Genomic DNA, 17,682 nt, shown 5'->3' on the forward strand with positions numbered 1-17,682 from the left:
TGTTCTAAATCAGTAAAAAAAATACCTGAGCATAGCCAACAATTCCTTTCTTCTGCACATCAGGATTCACTAAATGGGAAGAAGCACTTGGCTTCATTAGGGCTAATCAGATGGCAAGTGGAAAATGGGGAAAAAAAAATCTTGGCGTTACTAGGGAACAAAAGGTTTTTCTGAAAGTTGCTCCCACAACTGTTCAACCAGTTTTATTGACTTCCCAACATTTGCAGGTCGGATTGATCCCCACATATATCAGCCCAAAAGGAACGACTTGTGGTAGTTATAAAGGAGTGAAACTGCAGGTTAAGAATGCAAGGGCTTGTTAAAATTGTTACAGGTGATTGTGGTGTTGCTTGCTCTTGCATAGAAACAGTAAGTCTCAGCTCAGATTCTTCAGGATTTTTGCAATGTGTAAATTTCAGTTTAAACAGCAGTGTTTGGCGATTCTATGAACAAGATAGTCAGTGTGGGCCAAACTTTTGCAGATCTTTCATAAAACTTGCCCACTGAAATCTCTTTCAGCGCTTTATAATCAATTCTAGGAGAATGATGGTTGGTTGGGGACAAAGGGCAACAAAGATGATCACAGGCATGGAATGGCTTCCGTACGAGGAGAAACTAAAAATATTAGGGCTGTTCAGCTTAGAAAAGACACAACTAAGGGGGCATATGATAGAGGTTTCTAACATCAGAATGGTTTTGAAAAAGTGAATAAAGAGGTTTTGTTTACCCTTTCCCTCAATACAAAAACCATGGGTCACTCAATGAAATTAATAGGCAGTGCTTTTAATACAAACAGGAGGTACTTTTAATACAATGCGTAGTTACCCCGTGGAACTCATTACCAGGGTATGTTGTGGTGGCCAAAAAGTATAACTGGGTTCAAAAAAGAACTAGATAAGTTCATGGAGGATAAATATCAATGGATATTAGCCAAGATGGTCAGGTACCCAACCCCGTGCTTTGGGTGACCCTCTCTGCCTGCCAGAAGCTGTGAGAGGAAGATGGGTAGATCTCTCCAAAATTTTCCTGTTCTGTACACTCACCTTGAAGCTTTGGTACTGTCAGGGACAAGATACTGGGCTAGATGGATGATTTTTCTGACCCAGGGTGGCAATTTTTGTGTTTAAGTCCTTTCCATGTGAGCCTTAGCCTGAGAAACTTAATTTTTAAAAACATCAGATTATTTTGTTATCTTTAGTCTGAGTTACAGAGATCAGGACGGCTTCCAGAGAAAATACATGGGTAGAAAAGTGTGATAAGTCTCTGTTTATATGCTGTACCAAGAGCTCTTCTCTGTGAGGTGAAGGATCTGGCCTGCAGCCTATCTGTATCACTTTGCAGTGTTATAGTCCGGATCCACAGCCCTCCACCCACTTACTGAACATAGAGGGACAAATCCATTATTGAATAAGCAACAAACTGGTGGAGAGGTGGCCAGCAAAGTGTAGAGATGGGTTTCTGTTCATCATTAATCTAGGAATTGCTTTGCGTGTTTCCCTCATAGATCCCAAAGAAGAGAGGGAGGAGGAAGAGGTTTCCACCATCCTCACCCACGGGTCTCCCGTCAGCACAGCTAGGCCCAGCCGAGGGTGGCGCAGCAGCAGGACGGCTGCCGCTGCTCGCCAACGTGACACGGAAAATTCACGCAGCTCCAGGTCCAAGACTGGATCCCTGCAGCTCATCTGCAAGTCAGAACCAAACACAGATCAGCTTGAGTACGGTATGTAGCAATTAGGGGAGTGGGCAATATTGGGAGTAAAGTGTGAACAATGCCAGCAGAACAGTTTGAGGCTGATAATTTAGGTGTGGGAGACCGGTGCCAAAACACAAACAATGTGCTAGAGACTACTGGCAAAAAGCATGGTGCCTCGCTATCCTGAAAAAAGAATAGGAGTCCTTGTGGCACCTTAGAGACTAACAAATTTATTGGAGCATAAGCTTTTGTGGGCTAAAACCCACTTCATGGGAGCTTATGCTCAAATAAATTTGTTAGTCTCTAAGGTGCCACAAGTACTCCTGTTCTTTTTGCGGGTACAGACTAACACGGCTGCTACTCCGAAACCTGTCACTGTCCTGAGTGTATTCTCATCAACTGCAGCACATCCTAGTGCTGAATATTGTCAGAAATACTTCCAGACAGATATGCACATTGCAGTCTGGTCTGTGTCCCTTGTGAACAGTGATTAAAAACCTAATGGTGGCTTTTCTTTTCAGAGGTCACGGAAGAGCATCAGTCTCCAGCTGGAATCAGGTAGGAAGCTCTGGTTTGGGCCTTTTTGGTTAGGGCCATGGGAAGAAATGTGGTATCACTTTGAACGGTTCCAAAGTTAACTCTTCAGTCTAAAGGATCCTGAGCTTGCCATGCTAGGACCAGTTCAGTTCCCATTTTCATTCAATTCTGGGTCTTTCCTCCCTACCCTGGATTGGAGGTGACCTCTTATAATGTAGAGCGGTGGTTTTCAAACTTTTTTTTTCTGGCAACCCAGTTGAAGAAAATTGATGCCTGTGAGCCAGTGGAGCTGAGGATGCGGGATTTGGGGTATGGGAGGGGCTCTGGGCTGGGGCAGAGGGTTGGGGTGTGGGGGTGAGGGCTGGGACTGGGAATGAGGGATTCAGGGTGTGGGTGGGGGCTCTGAGCTGGGGCAAGGGGTTGGGTTGTGGGAAGGGGTCAGGGCTCTGGGCTGGGGGGTGCAGGATCTAGGGTGGGGCTGGGGTGAGGGGTTTGGGGTGCAGGAGGGAGCTCTGGATTGGGGGGGCCAGGACTCTGGGCTGGGGCCAGGGAGGAGGGGTTTGGGGTGCAGAAAGGGGCTCCAGGTTTGGGGGTGCTCAGGGGTTTGGGGCTTGCGGTTGTGGTGTGGGGTTACCTTGGGCGGCTCCCGGTCAGCAGCGCAATGGGGGTCCTAAGGCAGGCTTCCTGCCTATACTGGCACTGCAGACCACACTGTGCCCTGGAAGCAGTCAGCAGCAGGTCTGGCTTCTAGGCGGAGAGGCGCAAGTGGCTCCGCGCAGCTCTCGCCCGCAGGCACTCCTCCTCCCACCCCTGCTCAGTGCAGGGGCAGCGCGTGGAGCCCCGTGGTCCTCCCACCTAGAAGCTGGACCTGCTGCTGGCTACTTCCGGGGTGCAGCATGGTGTCAGAACACCGCCGGCGGGACTTTTAAAGGCCTGGTCGGCGGTGCTGACGAGAGCCGCCATGACCCAGTGCCTTACATTCCATGACCCAATACTGGGTTGCGACCTGCAGTTTGAAAACCACTGATGTAGAGGACTATGTGATGGTGTGGGGATGTAAATAGTTCAGTGTGGATTGTATCCAGGCTTATTACATAGCAATGGGGCTCCTTCAATAGATCCTATAATCAGGTTGCTTGGTGGCCCATTGTTGCTAGAGCCTAGTAAATCTTGAAAAGGTAAAGCAAGGTCGTGTTCCCGTGAGGCTGTTAGTGTGCTGTGCTGTACCTAGAGGGTCTATTTTGAAGCTGTCTCTGATGCATACTGTCACAGTTCAGGGCAACTGTATCTCTAGTCCCCCTCTATGGTCCAGCAAGGGCGCACACTCAGGCTTCTGGTTCCCCATCTGTCATCTCTCCTGCAGGAGACCAACATTGCTTTCCCTCCTAACTCTGGGGTATTCCTAGGCTGCACAATTCCCTGACTACACTGAATTCTCCCAAAGTCAGACTGCCTTAGCAGGCCTTCTTGGCCTTCTCTTCAGAGGCTGTAAGCAATGTTACTGCCCCAATTAAGTTACCACACTGCTCTTTCTAAGCAACCACATATATTCTTCAGGTAAAAGCATTACCTAGAACATGAAAACAATAAGAGAACCTACATGCATGCTAACAAGCTTACCAGAGATTCCTTAACCCCAACAAGGGCTCTGGCAGTTCTTCAAACCACACCAGGATTTTTTCCCCTGTGGTTACAGGTTCATAAGCACATTGACTCAGAACAAGCCCTCCCATGAGTCATTCTCTTATCCACTTTGGGCCTTTTAATCTGTCCTCACATAACAAGTGGTCAGCAGACAAAAGGTCTCCTCCTCCTCAGGAAGCTTCAAAGGCTGAGTTTGGTGCATCTCCAGAGGCGTTTACAGTTGTACACACCTCCCCCTAGAGACTTCCCGGGAAACTCACTTTAAAAAATTCACATTATTTCAGATAGTGCTTTGAAGCTCAGAACCCCTCCCAGAACTTACATTAGTCAGGCTCACCCACTAGAGACGTTCCATAATAATACAGAAACAAGTGCATTTTCAAAACGGTGAACTCCTAAGATACTTAAACCTAGTTCAGTAAGGTTCAACTTAATTCCATAAGGTTTGGCCAGGATATAGGAGGAAATTGTCATATCTGTCACACGTCCCGTTCCGTATTCATAGTCTGTTCATTTTCCCTAAACAGTCTTGGCTGAAGGATATCCTCCCCTGTTCCAGGGAGTGTTATGCAATGACTTATTTCATATGTAAGCAGTTCTACTACCTCTTCTTTTGCCTTCTCCATCATAGCAGTGATGAGGAGGAGGAGATGCTGATCAGTGAAGAAGAGATTCCCTTCAAGGATGACCCAAGAGACGAAACCTACAAACCCCACTTAGAAAGGTATGCTGGATTATATACATGCATAGCTTGCAAGACCAGAAAGGACCATTATGATCATCTACTCTGACCTCCTGCAGAAAACAGGCCAAAGAACTTCACCACATAGCATCTGCATCAGGTCTAGAACTTTGTTCGAGTTATAGCATACATTTTGAAAGAAAGATGGTTCTCTATTAGTCAAGATTGATGAGTCTCCACTGCTTAGCACTAACAAGACAATTATCTTATCTAACAGCTCAGACGACTTGGGTTTGAGTGCCACTGACTACCTGCTTCTCCCTGAACTTTGGTTTGAGCTATCCCTGTCTCTGCAGGGAGGTATATGTAACATTTGTATAGGAGTCCAAAGCTGCCTATTGAACTCCCTCCCCTCATCATCCTAAATTAAAAGCATAGATCAGAAGGAATATTATGGGGAGGCACTAGGGATGGTTACTACCATTCATTTGCAAACTTAACACCATCAATTTAGGCTTGAATAGGGACTACAAAAGCAATTTTCCCTCTCTTGGTATTGACACCTCATCAATTATTGGGAGTGTACTACATCCACCCTGACTAAATTTGCCTTCAACATTGGTTCTCCACTTGTAAGGTAATTCCCTTCTCTTGATGTGTCAATATATATTTATGCCTGTATCTGCAATTTTCATTCCATGTTTTTTACCCATGAAATCTTATGCCCAAATAAATCTGTTAGTCTTTAAGGTGCCACTGGACTCCTCGTTGTTTTTACTAGAGTTGTGCAGTTCCCAGGGATTGCTCATGTGTGGCGAGGGGGAGAGCAGTGGTGTTGCAGTGTAAATGCAGAGGGCACTATGACAGATGGAGGATTTCTGCTGAGTACTAGAGTGTATCATATTTGTATCTTTGCAGGGACACTCCAAAGCCAAGGAGGAAAGCAGGAAAGGGGAAGGAAGAAAAAGAGAAACAGAAGGAGATTAAAGTGGAGGTGGAGGTGAAAGAAGAAAGTGAGTTTCGGGGAGATGAGGAGCCACCCAGGAAGTGAGTAAAAGATTCCAGGAACAACTATTCCTGCATGTATGTTTTTGCATAGGCATTCTGGCCAGTGTCTTATATTTTCCCCTCACAGTTTTGTGGGAGGCAGGAGTGGTTCTTTATCCTTCTTCACCCGAAAAGTGATTTGAAATCAGTAGGATGAAAGGATCAAAATTCCTTACCATGGTTGGGGATCACCTCTTCTAAGGTCCTCTCTCTACTGGTCAAGGAGACATTTAAAGATCACTATTTCAGTATGGTTCAAGCTAAATTCTCTTGTAACGTGGCATGGCCAGCCAATCTGGATGAGGCAGCATAGTGTGAAAAATGGCTTTTTTTAATATTGTATGGTTTTTAAACACATTTCTATTGGCCCCATCTTTGCTGGTCATCTAAACTATATTAGAAGCCTTGTTAGATGGAGCAGTTATTCACAGTGGCTCCTTAGCTCATTTTTAAGCCCAATGCAGAAAGAAACTGCCTAAAGAAACTAGTCTGGAAGAGTCAGATCTTCCTCTGTAACGTGCATCCAAGGAGACATGAGTATTGTTTGCACACTGCCATGGGAGAAGAGAGGTACCCCTCTTTCATATCTGAGGCAGGCATGCTTGGATGTGGGCAAACAGAGAACATAAGAATGACTGTACTGGGTCAGACCAATGGTCCATCTAGGCCAGTATCCTGTCTTCCAACAGTGGCCAATGCCAGGTGCTTCAAAGGGAATGAACAGAACAGGGCAATCATCAGGTGATCCATCCTTTCATCCAATCCCAGCATCTGGCAGTCTGAGGCTTACGGACACACAGAGAATGCGGTTGTATCCCTGACCATTGTGGCTAATAGTCGTCAATGGACATATCCTCCATGAATTTATCTAATTCTTTTGTAATCCAGTTATACTTTTGGCCTTCACAAAATCCCTGGCAACAAGTTCCACAGGTTGATGGTGTGTTGTGTGAAGAAGTGCTTCCTTTTCTTTGTTTTAAACCTGCTGTCTATGAATTTCATTAGGTGATTCCTGGTTCTTGTGAAGGAGTAAATAACATTTCCTTATTGACTTTCTCCACACCATGGTTTCACAGACCTCTATCATAGCTGAATAGTCCCAGTCATGCATCATATCAACCCTTTAATATATCTTTTTAACAAAACAGCTGTCTTACTCCAAATCTTCTTGTGTCCAAGTCATACCTAATTGCTTTTCTGACACCAGGTTTTTGCTATCTTTGCTATGCCTGTTAGCTATGCAGAGCAGATAGCAATGGAGAGTGAGCTGGCTTCTGTATTAGCTTGACTATTAACATTCACTGAGGGCAGAAATTCTTGTGCTTATATATGAGCCAAAAGAGTCCTAACTTAACTTTCAGATCCCAACTTGTTTTCTGGACAGTTAAAAACACGTCCTATAAACTGAGCAAACTTGATAGTGTCATTGAGAAGCCTGACTGTCCCAGGTACTGTCACATCAGAGAATCCTAAATCAGAGTGACCTCTTCTATTAAGCCATACCCTCATCACTGTCAGTGCGGGCTCCGATTTCTTTGGTTCTCTGTGGTGCTTGTGTGTTAACAGCTTTTATTTCTTTTTCACTATACAGAAATGTTTTGTGACTACTAGTATATGTGTTAAAGATTCTCTGTGAGCTCTTTGGTACAAGCAAAGTCTTTTGTATGTGTGTGTTTGGTATCTAACATCTTGATGGCCTCTGGATGCTATGCAACAAATAATTGATCTATATGACATGAATACTTGGCTGCAGGAAAAAACAGTAGATGAAAAAGCAGATGAAAGTAGATGAAAATTCCCTGAGGACCGTTTTTGATTTTTCAATCCTTCATGCTGCTTGAGGTCCAGAGCAGTGGGTACAGAAGCTAGTGACATGGACTGAGCATAGCTAGATTAGTGGGTTTGGCACCCTCTTGTGGCATAAGAATACAAAAACCAAAATTCTTGTTAATAGTTCTTATGGAGGGAACATCCCTATGGGAGTGGCACATTCCCACTGGAAGAAAAACCCCTATCACTTGGAGATCCTCTAGTGTACTATGCTGGGGGCTGCAACATGTCTTAGGCCTGGTCTACACTAGTCTGTTATTTTGGAATTAGCCGAGTTAATTAGGTGGGGGGAAATGATTCCGTCCACATGACCAAGCCGGCTTTTCCGATTTAAAGGGCTCTCTAAATCGATTTCTGTACTCCACCTTGGCAAGTGGAATAGCACTTAAATCGAGATCGCAATCCCGGATTAAAGGTAGTGTGGACGCAATACAATGTTGTTGGCCTCCGGGAGCTATCCCAGAATGCTCCCTTGTGACCACTCTGGACAACACTCTCAACTCTGATGCACTAGCCAGATGGGCAGGAAAATCCCCGGGAACTTTTGAATTTCATTTCCTGTTTGGTCACCATCAGCACAGGTGACCGTCAGCACAGTCCACCATCACAGACGGCCATGCAGAGTCCACCATCACAAGAGATCACTCAGTCCCGGATTCGCAGACGAGCTCCAGCATGGTCCGAACGGGAGGTACTGGATCTCACTGCATGCTGGGGAGATGAGTCTGTTGTGGCAGAACTATGTTCCGAAAAATAGGAATGCAAATACGTATGCTAAAGTCTCCAGGGCCATGACGGAAAGAGGCTACTCCAGGGACACACAGCAGTGTCGTACAAAAATCAAGGAGCTCAGGCAAGCATACCAAAAAGCCAGGGAGGCAAACAGGTCCTCTGGGTCACAGCCCCATACATTCTGCTTCTACCGTGAGCTCTATGCAATTATGGGGGGTGACGCCATCACTACCCCACCACTGTCCATGGACACCTGCAAGGGGGGAGTTGCACGGACAAGGAGGAAGAGGACAGTAGTGCACAGGCGGCAAGTGGGGAATCCATTAACCCCCCTATCCAGGAACTACACTTAACGCTGGAGCCAATTGCCTCCCCCCACTCCCAGTGCGGCTCCCAGACCATGACCCTGGAAAAGGTACTTCTGGTAAGTGAGAGCCTGATTGGAGCCACGTGGTGGGGGGCGGGGAGGGAAACCCAGTCACACTGGGCTATTTGCATTTAGTTTAAATGGCTCATCCCTGCCCAGAGCCTCATCAGAGCCATGTGGTGGGTGCGGGGAGGTTGGGTGTTGTGTGAAGTGATCATCCCAGAGAGCCCGCAAACCCTCCTTTATGGCAAACCCACCAGGCATTGCTTGCTATGGGAAAGGGGTCCCAGCAGTTTGAAAACATTGAAATGAATGTAGAAGAAGCAGAACCCCGCGTGCCCCTATGCTGCCTGCAAGCTGAATTCTGTTGCCCAGCCATGTGTAATGTTTTACTCATACCAAAATGTCCCCTTTGTTCTCTGAAATGTATATTTTAAAATACTACCCTTCCTTTTTCTCCTCCCACAGGTGCAAATGTTTCAATGTGGCCCCTATCTACTCCGTCCCAGAGGCTGGTCCAGAGTAGAAGGCAGAAAAAACGAATTCAGGAAGACCTGTTTGCTGAGCTCATGCAGTCCTCCCGCACTGATAGGGCCCAGCTGAATATGTGGAGGCAAACAAGTGCGGAGTCCCGTAAAGCATTACAGGAACACAAAGAGAGGAAGGACGCACACAATGAGAGCAGGCAGGACGCTATGGACAAGCTCATGGGGGAGCAAACTGACATGCTCCGCTGTATGGTGGCTCTAATGCGGGAAAGGCAGCAAGATCACAGATTGCCGCTGCAGCCCCTGTGTAACTGCCCTCCCTCCTCCCCAAGTTCCATTGCCTCTTCACCCAGACACCCAAGAACACGAGGGGGAGGCTACGGGGACCCATACACTCAACCCCAGAGGGTTGCCCAAAAAGCAGAAAGCTGGCATATGCGAACTTTTGATTTGGTGTCTCGACTCGTCCTTCCCTCCTCCTCCTCCCCCCTAACCCAACCTCACCCAATCTGCCTTCTGATTTCTCTGTGTGTTGGGCAACAAATAATAAAGGACCGTTTTTAAACAATTTAGACTTTATTTCCTCTCTCTCTCTCTCTCTCTCATTCATATATATAGGGGGCAAGTAACTTCAAGAGAAACAAACACAACTGTCACACCGTACCTTGGCCAGTCATGAAACTGGCTTTCAAAGCTTCTCTGATGCGCAGCGTACCCTGCTGTGCTCTTCTAATCACCCTGTTTTCTGGCCAGTGGTCAAAACTGCAGCGGAGATCTGAGCGGGCTCCATGCTTGCCGCACTATGGTGCCTGCACGGGTAATCCTGGAAAAAGGGCATGAAATGAGTTGTTCAGTTCAAGATGGCCAATAAAAGGTGGTAAATGGTTGTCTTCTGTAGCTTTCATGGAGTCGGGAAGCTCGTTAGAGCTGCAAGAGCGGGAGAGCAGAGTTTGCGGCGGAAATGTGAGCAGAGTTTGTGGCAGAAGCTGTGCAGTTCTGTTCACGATGGCTGAAAAACGGCAGGGAATTGTTGCCTTCTGTAGCTTCCACGGGAGCCCAGGACAGACAACATGGAAAAAGCGGCAGAAGCTGTGCGGCTCTGTTCATGGTAGCCGAAAAAAGGCGGGAAATGGTTAGATGAAAGAGTAGATAGAAAGACGAGAGGACATGCGAGGTGGATTCATAGTAGCAGGAGACTGGTGGTGCACTATCTGCTGGTAGTATGGCATCTGCTGTAGCTTTCATGGAGGGAGAAGCGACTGACGGCACACACCCAGAAACACTCACGAGAATGTTTTTCCCCATGATGCACTGGGAGCTTAATCCACAATTCCAATGGGCAGCGGAGACTGCGGGAACTGTGGAATAGCTACCGCAGTGCACTGCTCGGACACTTGATGCTAGCCTCCGTACTGTGGATGCACTCCGGCGAATTCACGCACTTTAGTGGGGACACACAACACCGAATGTATAAAATCGCTTCCGAAAATTCAAATAGAATAAGTTTGAATTAATTTGGTACTGTAGACGTACCCTTAAAGTCTGGCTGGATGCTGGTGATGAGGTCATGTACTCTATATGACCCTGATCCAAAGGCTGTGGAGGTAAGTGCAAAGACTCTCATTGACCTTCGTTGGCTTTAGATCAGGTCTGTGGAAGCTGTTCCCTGCTCCCCCCAACTGGGACTTTCTCCGGCTTTGAAATGGTGGATTTCTCCCATGACACAGAACCGTGCTCTGGATTGCTCATGTGGAGAAGGCTTCCCTCTTCCATCTCAGTTGTGCCCTTATGCCTTGCAAAGGAGCATAATTTTTAATCCTATCTCTGTAATCCTATCACAGGAGGGGAAGGAGGAGAAAAGATGACAAGAGCCCACGGCTGCCTAAAAGAAGGTGAGTGTGACTTACCTTTTCTCCACCTTCCTTACTGTAGATTTTCATCCTTTCCATTTCTTGAATGGAGGGGCCTTACCCCCCTCAGAACCAGCTATTTCAGACATGTTTTTATTGAGCATAGTTTGGAAACAATTGTAGCTCACTCTAAAACCACCATGATGGATTCTTGCAGTCAGGTCATTTTGAGTTGGTCGGTAGCATGGCAGAAGCCAATGATAAGACTACAGGTGCTCTGTCACTGTCGTCTCTTGGGTGATGAGCACATTGTGGCTAAAACCCATGAGCAGTCCTAGGGGTGGAGAGCTACAGGAGAGAGCACAAGTTCAAATGTGCTGACTCACAAGACAGTTGATCTGGTGATCTCATCACTTCCACATTAGTGAGCTTCAATGGCTTTCTTGTTTAATTGATACTGCATCTACATATTTTCCATCTAACCTCCCTGTGCATTACTCTCCCATGTATTTCTTAGGAAGAAGCCTCCAATACAGTATGTACGCTGCGAGATGGAAGGCTGTGGCACAGTCCTTGCCCACCCTCGCTATTTGCAGGTCAGTCAGGCTCTTCCACTCATTTGGATCTGGGGTCAAGGAGCTGCCACTCTTTCACCTTTCACTGCTGTGTTCCTTTTTAATGCAGTTTGGTAAGGGAGGCACTAGTTTAGAAGGTGGTGCACTGCACTGGGACTCAGGAGTTTTGGGTTCTGTTCCTAGCTCTGGCAGAGGCCCACTGGGTGACCTTGGGCAAGTCACTTTCCCTCCCTGTGTCTGTTTCCCTATCTGTAAAATGGGAATAATATGCTGAACTCAAAGTGCTTTACAAAAGGAGATCTACTGAGGAAACGCACTAAAGAAGAGCTAGGTGTTATTACTAGCCAGTAGCGAGTAATGAAGCTAAGCCTAGCCCCGTTGTAACCATACCATATGTGCCTCTTCACCTGTATTTCTGCTTTTCATCAGATCTCAGAGTCTGGTATAATTGCATCCTGTTAGCTCTCCTGCAATGCACAAGGAGGTTGATTGTAGCCCTGGTCTGTCATGTTGCGTAACTTGTGACCTGGGATCTGGTTTTCTGTAGTTCCTTTAGTCAGACAGGGAGAAAGTTTGTAACTTTTTTTTATCGTCTTTCCTAGCATCACATCAAATACCAGCATCTGCTGAAGAAGAAATATGTGTGTCCCCATCCCTCCTGTGGACGGCTCTTCCGGCTCCAGAAGCAGCTGCTACGGCATGCCAAACACCACACAGGTACTGGGGGAGGTGGGGAGACTTGAATCCTACCCATCATCCCATGGATGGATCGAGAGGGGAAAACACTCACCTCTCCTGAGGTGAGGAAGAGTCTAACCTAGGTAGCACAGTTGGCAGGTGGTTATTCCCTTCCTGCTGGGACTACTGCCTAACTGCTCACGCACACCCATTAGACAGTGCAAGTAGGTGGAAATAAGCCTTTGGGTTTGTACTGTAGCATTATTTTATTTGGCATATAGGTGCCTTTTTGCAACAGTGTCATCTTGTTTTCTCCACATTTAAGATACTCTTGTCAGGCTTCACCTTGTCAAGCATGTGGGATTGGTCAGGATTCCCTTTCGAGCCCATCAGCTCTACCTTTAATAATCCACAGGGCTTGCTGTTGAGCATCCTGAGATGCTTCCTCCTTCGTTAGTCCTGCTGGGAGCAGACAGTTTTAACACTTAAATTGCTGCCTCGCTTTCAGGTAGCTTCAGCCAAGAACCTTCAAAATTAAAAGTGGGGTCTTAGGGCAACTTTCAGATGAGTGGACTTTCAACCCAAGAATGTGGTTCTGATCCAGATGCAAGTGTTAAGCTGAGATGTGTCTGCTGCTTTACAGATCAAAGGGATTATATCTGTGAATACTGTGCCCGGGCATTTAAGAGTTCCCACAACTTGGCAGTGCACCGGATGATCCACACAGGCGAGAAGCCTTTACAGTGAGTGCTCCTGCTTTGTCTTGCCTTGCCTTTTGAAATATGCCTCTACCTTCTTCAACTGGCCACATCTCCCTGGCCACAGCTGACTCTGCCTCGTGCGCCTGTCTGCGATTCTGTGTCTGGCCTTCATATGCCTGCATTCTCTGTTGCATCTCCTTGTGTGTCCATGTTCCCCTACTGACCTCTTTTTTTCTTTTTCCTCCCACTCCCCAGGTGTGAGATCTGCGGCTTCACCTGCCGGCAGAAGGCCTCTCTGAACTGGCACATGAAAAAGCATGACGCAGACTCTTTCTACCAATTCTCCTGCAACATTTGTGGCAAGAAGTTTGAGAAGAAGGACAGTGTGGTGGCACATAAGGCCAAGAGCCACCCAGAGGTGCTTATTGCTGAAGCACTAGCTGCCAATGCAGGCGCCCTAATCACCAGCACCGACATCCTGGGCACTAGTCCAGAGTCCATTGCCCCACCCACCGATGGCCAGGGCCTTCCCCTCCTTCCTGACCCCCTGGGAAGCACTGCCCCTGGCGAGTGCCTACTGCTGAACCCTGACGGGATGCCAAAGGCATACTGCAGTGGGGCTGAGCGCATGAGCCTGATGGCCGATGGCAAGATCTTCGTTGGCGGCGGGAGCAGTGGGAGCACGGAAGGGCTGGTCATGAACGCAGAGATTCTGGGAGCCACCACAGAGGTTCTGATTGAAGATTCTGACTCTACCGGACCTTAGCAGGCAGGGAGCACGTGGTTGTTGGGACAGCTCGGACTTTGTATTTAAAAGAAAAAAATGGAGAAACTTATTAAAAAAGAGAGAAGTTAAACAAATTTAAAATACTAGTAAATAAACGAAGGGCCTGCTCCCCTCCAGCGTGGATCACAGCACCCCCTCCCCCCGACCCCTTCTCTGTCCTCCTGTCCCTTTTCAGAAAGGGGATGCTGCAGTTACTCGAGCGAGACAGAGCAAAGGAATTCTCCGAGTGAAGGGAAGCAGCCAGAGGCCCTCACTCACCCCAAACCCAGGCGCCTTCCCTGCTCCTCAACAAATCCCTCTTTGCAAACTTGAAAGAGTTTGGGCTCTGGACCAGCTTCTCGTTCATAGGACTCTCTCTGCCCAACTTCTATGCATTGCTGCATTCTGATCCTTGCAGTCTTGTCTTCTTCCTCCTGGGTCTGGGAGTTTGGCTTGGCACTTTAGGGCCCCTCAGCAGGGTGAGCTGTAAAACAGCACCTGTCCCCCCTCTCGCACCCTTCCCCTCCCTCACTGATGGGAAGTAGAGGGCATGGCCTGGCGCTCAGATGGTGCTCGCTTGCTGAGATGCTGGGGCTTGGCTCTGTACGAGAGCCCTGTGTGGGAGAGGCAGTGAGAAGTCTCCGATTGGTGACAGTCATTTGCACTTTGAACATGTTTCGTTTTTGTGTGGTGGTAACAAAAGTCCTTATTTATTGATCAGAGGGTCTGGTATTTTTAATTACGTTTGCAGGGGATTGGGCTATTCCAAAGTGGGCTTCTTTACATCAGTGGAACTCATAGGAGTTAGCCGTGCTGGAGCAGCAGCTGCTAGGGCTGTTCCCCGCCACAAAGAGAATCAGGGTGAAGAAAGCACTACGAAGCTGAGTAGCTGTTTGTAAACAGGGCAGTGTGACAGACCCCATGGGAGGAACTCCATTTGCATTGTGGAGTTCTGGAGCAATTGTTTGCTTTGGGGTGGGGTAGGCAGTAGGGGATGAGTAGCTTAGTTTAGGGCTCTGAACTGCGGAAACAACTTATCTGGTGTTCTCTCTCTCCCTCCCCAGTTTATTCCAAGCTCCTTGCATTAACCCTTTTTTCTCACTGATTCATCCTCCCTCCCTGCCATTGGAAGGATTAGCACTGTTAGCCAAGGAACTTGTTCCAGTCTTGTGACAGATGTATAACTAAACATGGTGCAAGATATCATGTTCCTCATCCAATTCTGCCTCTCCTTTCCTGAAAGAGATACAGCTGGGGGGGGGGGGGGAGACTGGGCTTAGTTATCTTGCACTTGATTTGAATAGAGGCAGATTGACTGACATCTAGTTGCGGGAATGGCAACTTCTCTCCCTGCACGTACGCCCCTGGGGACAGAGCATGGGGTGTGTTCCCCCGACACATGCTCCTTACAAGGCCAGCTTTTGCAAATGTTCCTAGTTTCTGTGAGACGTGGTGTAGTTTTGCCTGAGAGCGAGAGATGGGCATGAATAGCCTAGTAATTAAGACAACTGTTGTCCCTCAGAAAGGTTTAGGACATAATGTATCTTAAGTATCAAGCGCAGATCTTTGCTCTGTCCATTGTCAGAAACTTCGTGCAGTGACCTTACGTTTGTTTGCTTTTTGGAAAAAGCAAAGAATAATCTGTTTGGTCATGTCCATGTGGTTCAGAAGGAAGTTACAATACCCTGTTTAAACACCGAGCCAGCAAAACTTGTTTGTTGTAGAGCTGGTTGGAAAATGGAGTTTTTCTGCAGAAAAGTTTGACAAACTAGAATTTAATTTTCATTGGAAATTTACCAGAGAATGTTTTAATTTTGTCTAAAAACTGGAAACAGGCTGACCGCTGAAATCTTTTGGGAAAATCATAGCAAAATGTCTTGTTTCTGGTCAGGTCAACCCACATTTGTCAAACATACTGTGAAACAATTCACTTCAGTTTGGATCAGTTCAACATTAAACTGTGTTTACCTGAGCTGCTGCAGGTTACCCTATGGGCTGGGCTCCCTGGTCAGACTGCATCTCCCTTGATGCACCATGTTCTTTCCTCTTTCTGACAGATTGGTTGTGTGTCATCTAGTCACGTGGTTGTGGTGCATCATGGGAAATGCAGTCCAGCTGAGAACATAAGAATGGAATGGGGGCTTAAGGCGTCGGAGCTACAACTCGCAGCAGCAGCTCAGGGCGATGTGCGTTCATGTTGAAATGAGACACAACTAACTTTCATTTGGAATGTTGAAATGTCTCATTTCAGCTATAAACATCAAAACCGTTTTAATGTTTCCAAATTGAAGATTTTGGCTTTTGGGCAGGAAGCTGAAATTTTCTGCAGAAAATTGAATTAAATAAAATTTGCTCAAAACCAGTTTTGATGGAAAGCTTTCAACTAGCCCTAGATATGTGGTTTTGCTGGCCAGGACAGCTGTGGCCAACTCCTGACACCTCTGTTTAAAACTCTTCTAGTCTAGGTCCTGACTTTGCATGATTAAAAGCTAGTGTGGTGCAGGTTAGCTTTGGCTGGGTGGTCAGCCAGCCAGACACTGCTACAGACCAGTTCTGCAGGAGCTCTGTGGAAACCCTCTGTCATTTGGTTTGAAGTCTGATGTAGACGGGGCCTTCCAGGGAACACTAAAAGGAGAACTTAGCCTTATCCATTTCCTTTTATTTCTAAGGATGGCACTAAAATGCTGTGTTGGGTGGAAATCTCACTCTGGGGTGGTGCAATAGCTAGACAGCCTGCCGTGGATTCTGCCCCATGACTTACCTGCAGAGTGATGCAGCCCAGTCACCTAGCCTGGGAAATAAGGATGTGGGCTGTACAACTTCTCCAGTAGAGGGGAAGTTCTCACGTTTCCAGCGGGCAGCAATGAGTGGGTAATTCGGCTCTGAAGTCCTTCCTATCCCTGTCACTTCCTTGCCGTCATCCCACACACTCTTCTGGTTTAACCTTCCTTCCTCCCTCCCCCTTTGGTCTCATCCAATTGTTTCTGTCCTTAAACACAGCCTTCTAACCTCCAGGGCAGGAGAGACCTGTGTAACTTCCAGCCCTGGGCTTAAAAAACTTAACAGTCAATGCCTTCCTGCTGCTTCTCCCCCTCCGTGTCTCTCCCACCACTCGCATGCAGTTTGCTTCAATAAATTATTGTAGTAGTTTGCAATAAACATTTTTGTATTTTTTCCCCCCATGTATTTATTTTCTTCTCCGGCGGCGGGAGCACGTTGGGGAGCTGGGCTTAGGGTTCTTCCTTTTCCCCTTTCACATAGGCTGGTTTGTGGTGACTGACTTAACATCACTCCCCACCCCTTCCTTTTAGTGTTCAGTGTGGGCACTCCCCACGTAAGCTGCACTCTCCGCAGTTGAAGCTGCCTCTTCGTGTCCCGCAGTTAAGGTTAAGCTTGCATGGGAGTTGTGCAGAGGGGCTTTTGCTTTGTGCATGGGGCATCAGCTGCCCGCTGTGTCACTCTGCTGCCACTCCATCTGGCATTGATGCTTCCTGAAAGCTGGCTGGGCATCCTGCAGCTCCTGGGACAGGGTGGGGAGGCAGGGGACACAACCTGGATTAGCATGAAACCTGCCAGTGGGGAGGGGGGTTAAACTTTATACTGCTTAGCAGCACTACCTGCAGTAGCCACCAGGTGGCAACACAGCTGTTGCATTGGCACACCCCTCTAGTGTGGAACAAAAGCTGGGGAGAGGAGATGCATAAGCTGACAAACCTTTGATTGCTATAAATCTTGTCCCACAGCAATATCCACAGGGAGAGGGGGAGCCCAGGTAGCTACCTGAACCCAAGTTGGGGGAAGGATAATGTAAAATGTAATAATAAAGGGATACTCTGCTTTTCAACTCGTTTTCTCTTAATCTGGGTAAAACATAACCAAAATAAATGTATAAAGGAAAACACAATAAAAGTTGTTTGTCTTCGTGCATGCAGCTTGTCTGCACTGGTTGTAGTGGATTATGCTGGGATCACCAGGGAAGGGCATGGTTATGTATAAGCAGTGTAGGAGCCACTATTTTCAGTTACAGTTGAGCAGGGTAAATACCTAATTAAATTCCCAGCGATGTGGGTGGTAAGGATGGATGGCTCTAGT

At 47.2% G+C, this 17,682-nt stretch overlaps 1 protein-coding gene across 3 annotated transcripts in view; it reads left to right on the forward strand.

The window, feature by feature from the left end:
• ZFP91 (ZFP91 zinc finger protein, atypical E3 ubiquitin ligase) overlaps positions 1-16,769 on the forward strand; it is a 30,128-nt gene extending 13,359 nt beyond the window's left edge. For 2 of the 3 annotated variants that reach the window (XM_039533533.1, XM_039533531.1), the window contains 9 exons: positions 1,505-1,720; positions 2,215-2,251; positions 4,506-4,598; positions 5,475-5,603; positions 10,862-10,912; positions 11,388-11,466; positions 12,048-12,162; positions 12,767-12,866; positions 13,080-16,769. In XM_039533533.1, coding sequence (XP_039389467.1) covers positions 4,525-4,598; positions 5,475-5,603; positions 10,862-10,912; positions 11,388-11,466; positions 12,048-12,162; positions 12,767-12,866; positions 13,080-13,590 — 1,059 coding nt within the window. In that variant the 5' untranslated portion in view covers positions 1,505-1,720; positions 2,215-2,251; positions 4,506-4,524 and the 3' untranslated portion in view covers positions 13,591-16,769. The remainder of the gene's footprint in view (positions 1-1,504; positions 1,721-2,214; positions 2,252-4,505; positions 4,599-5,474; positions 5,604-10,861; positions 10,913-11,387; positions 11,467-12,047; positions 12,163-12,766; positions 12,867-13,079) is intronic. The other variant, XM_039533532.1, reaches the window with a different exon arrangement.
• The last annotated feature ends 913 nt before the right edge of the window (positions 16,770-17,682 follow it).

The sequence above is a fragment of the Mauremys reevesii genome, linkage group 4 (genome assembly GCF_016161935.1).
Source record: "Mauremys reevesii isolate NIE-2019 linkage group 4, ASM1616193v1, whole genome shotgun sequence".
NCBI lineage: Eukaryota > Metazoa > Chordata > Testudines > Geoemydidae > Mauremys > Mauremys reevesii.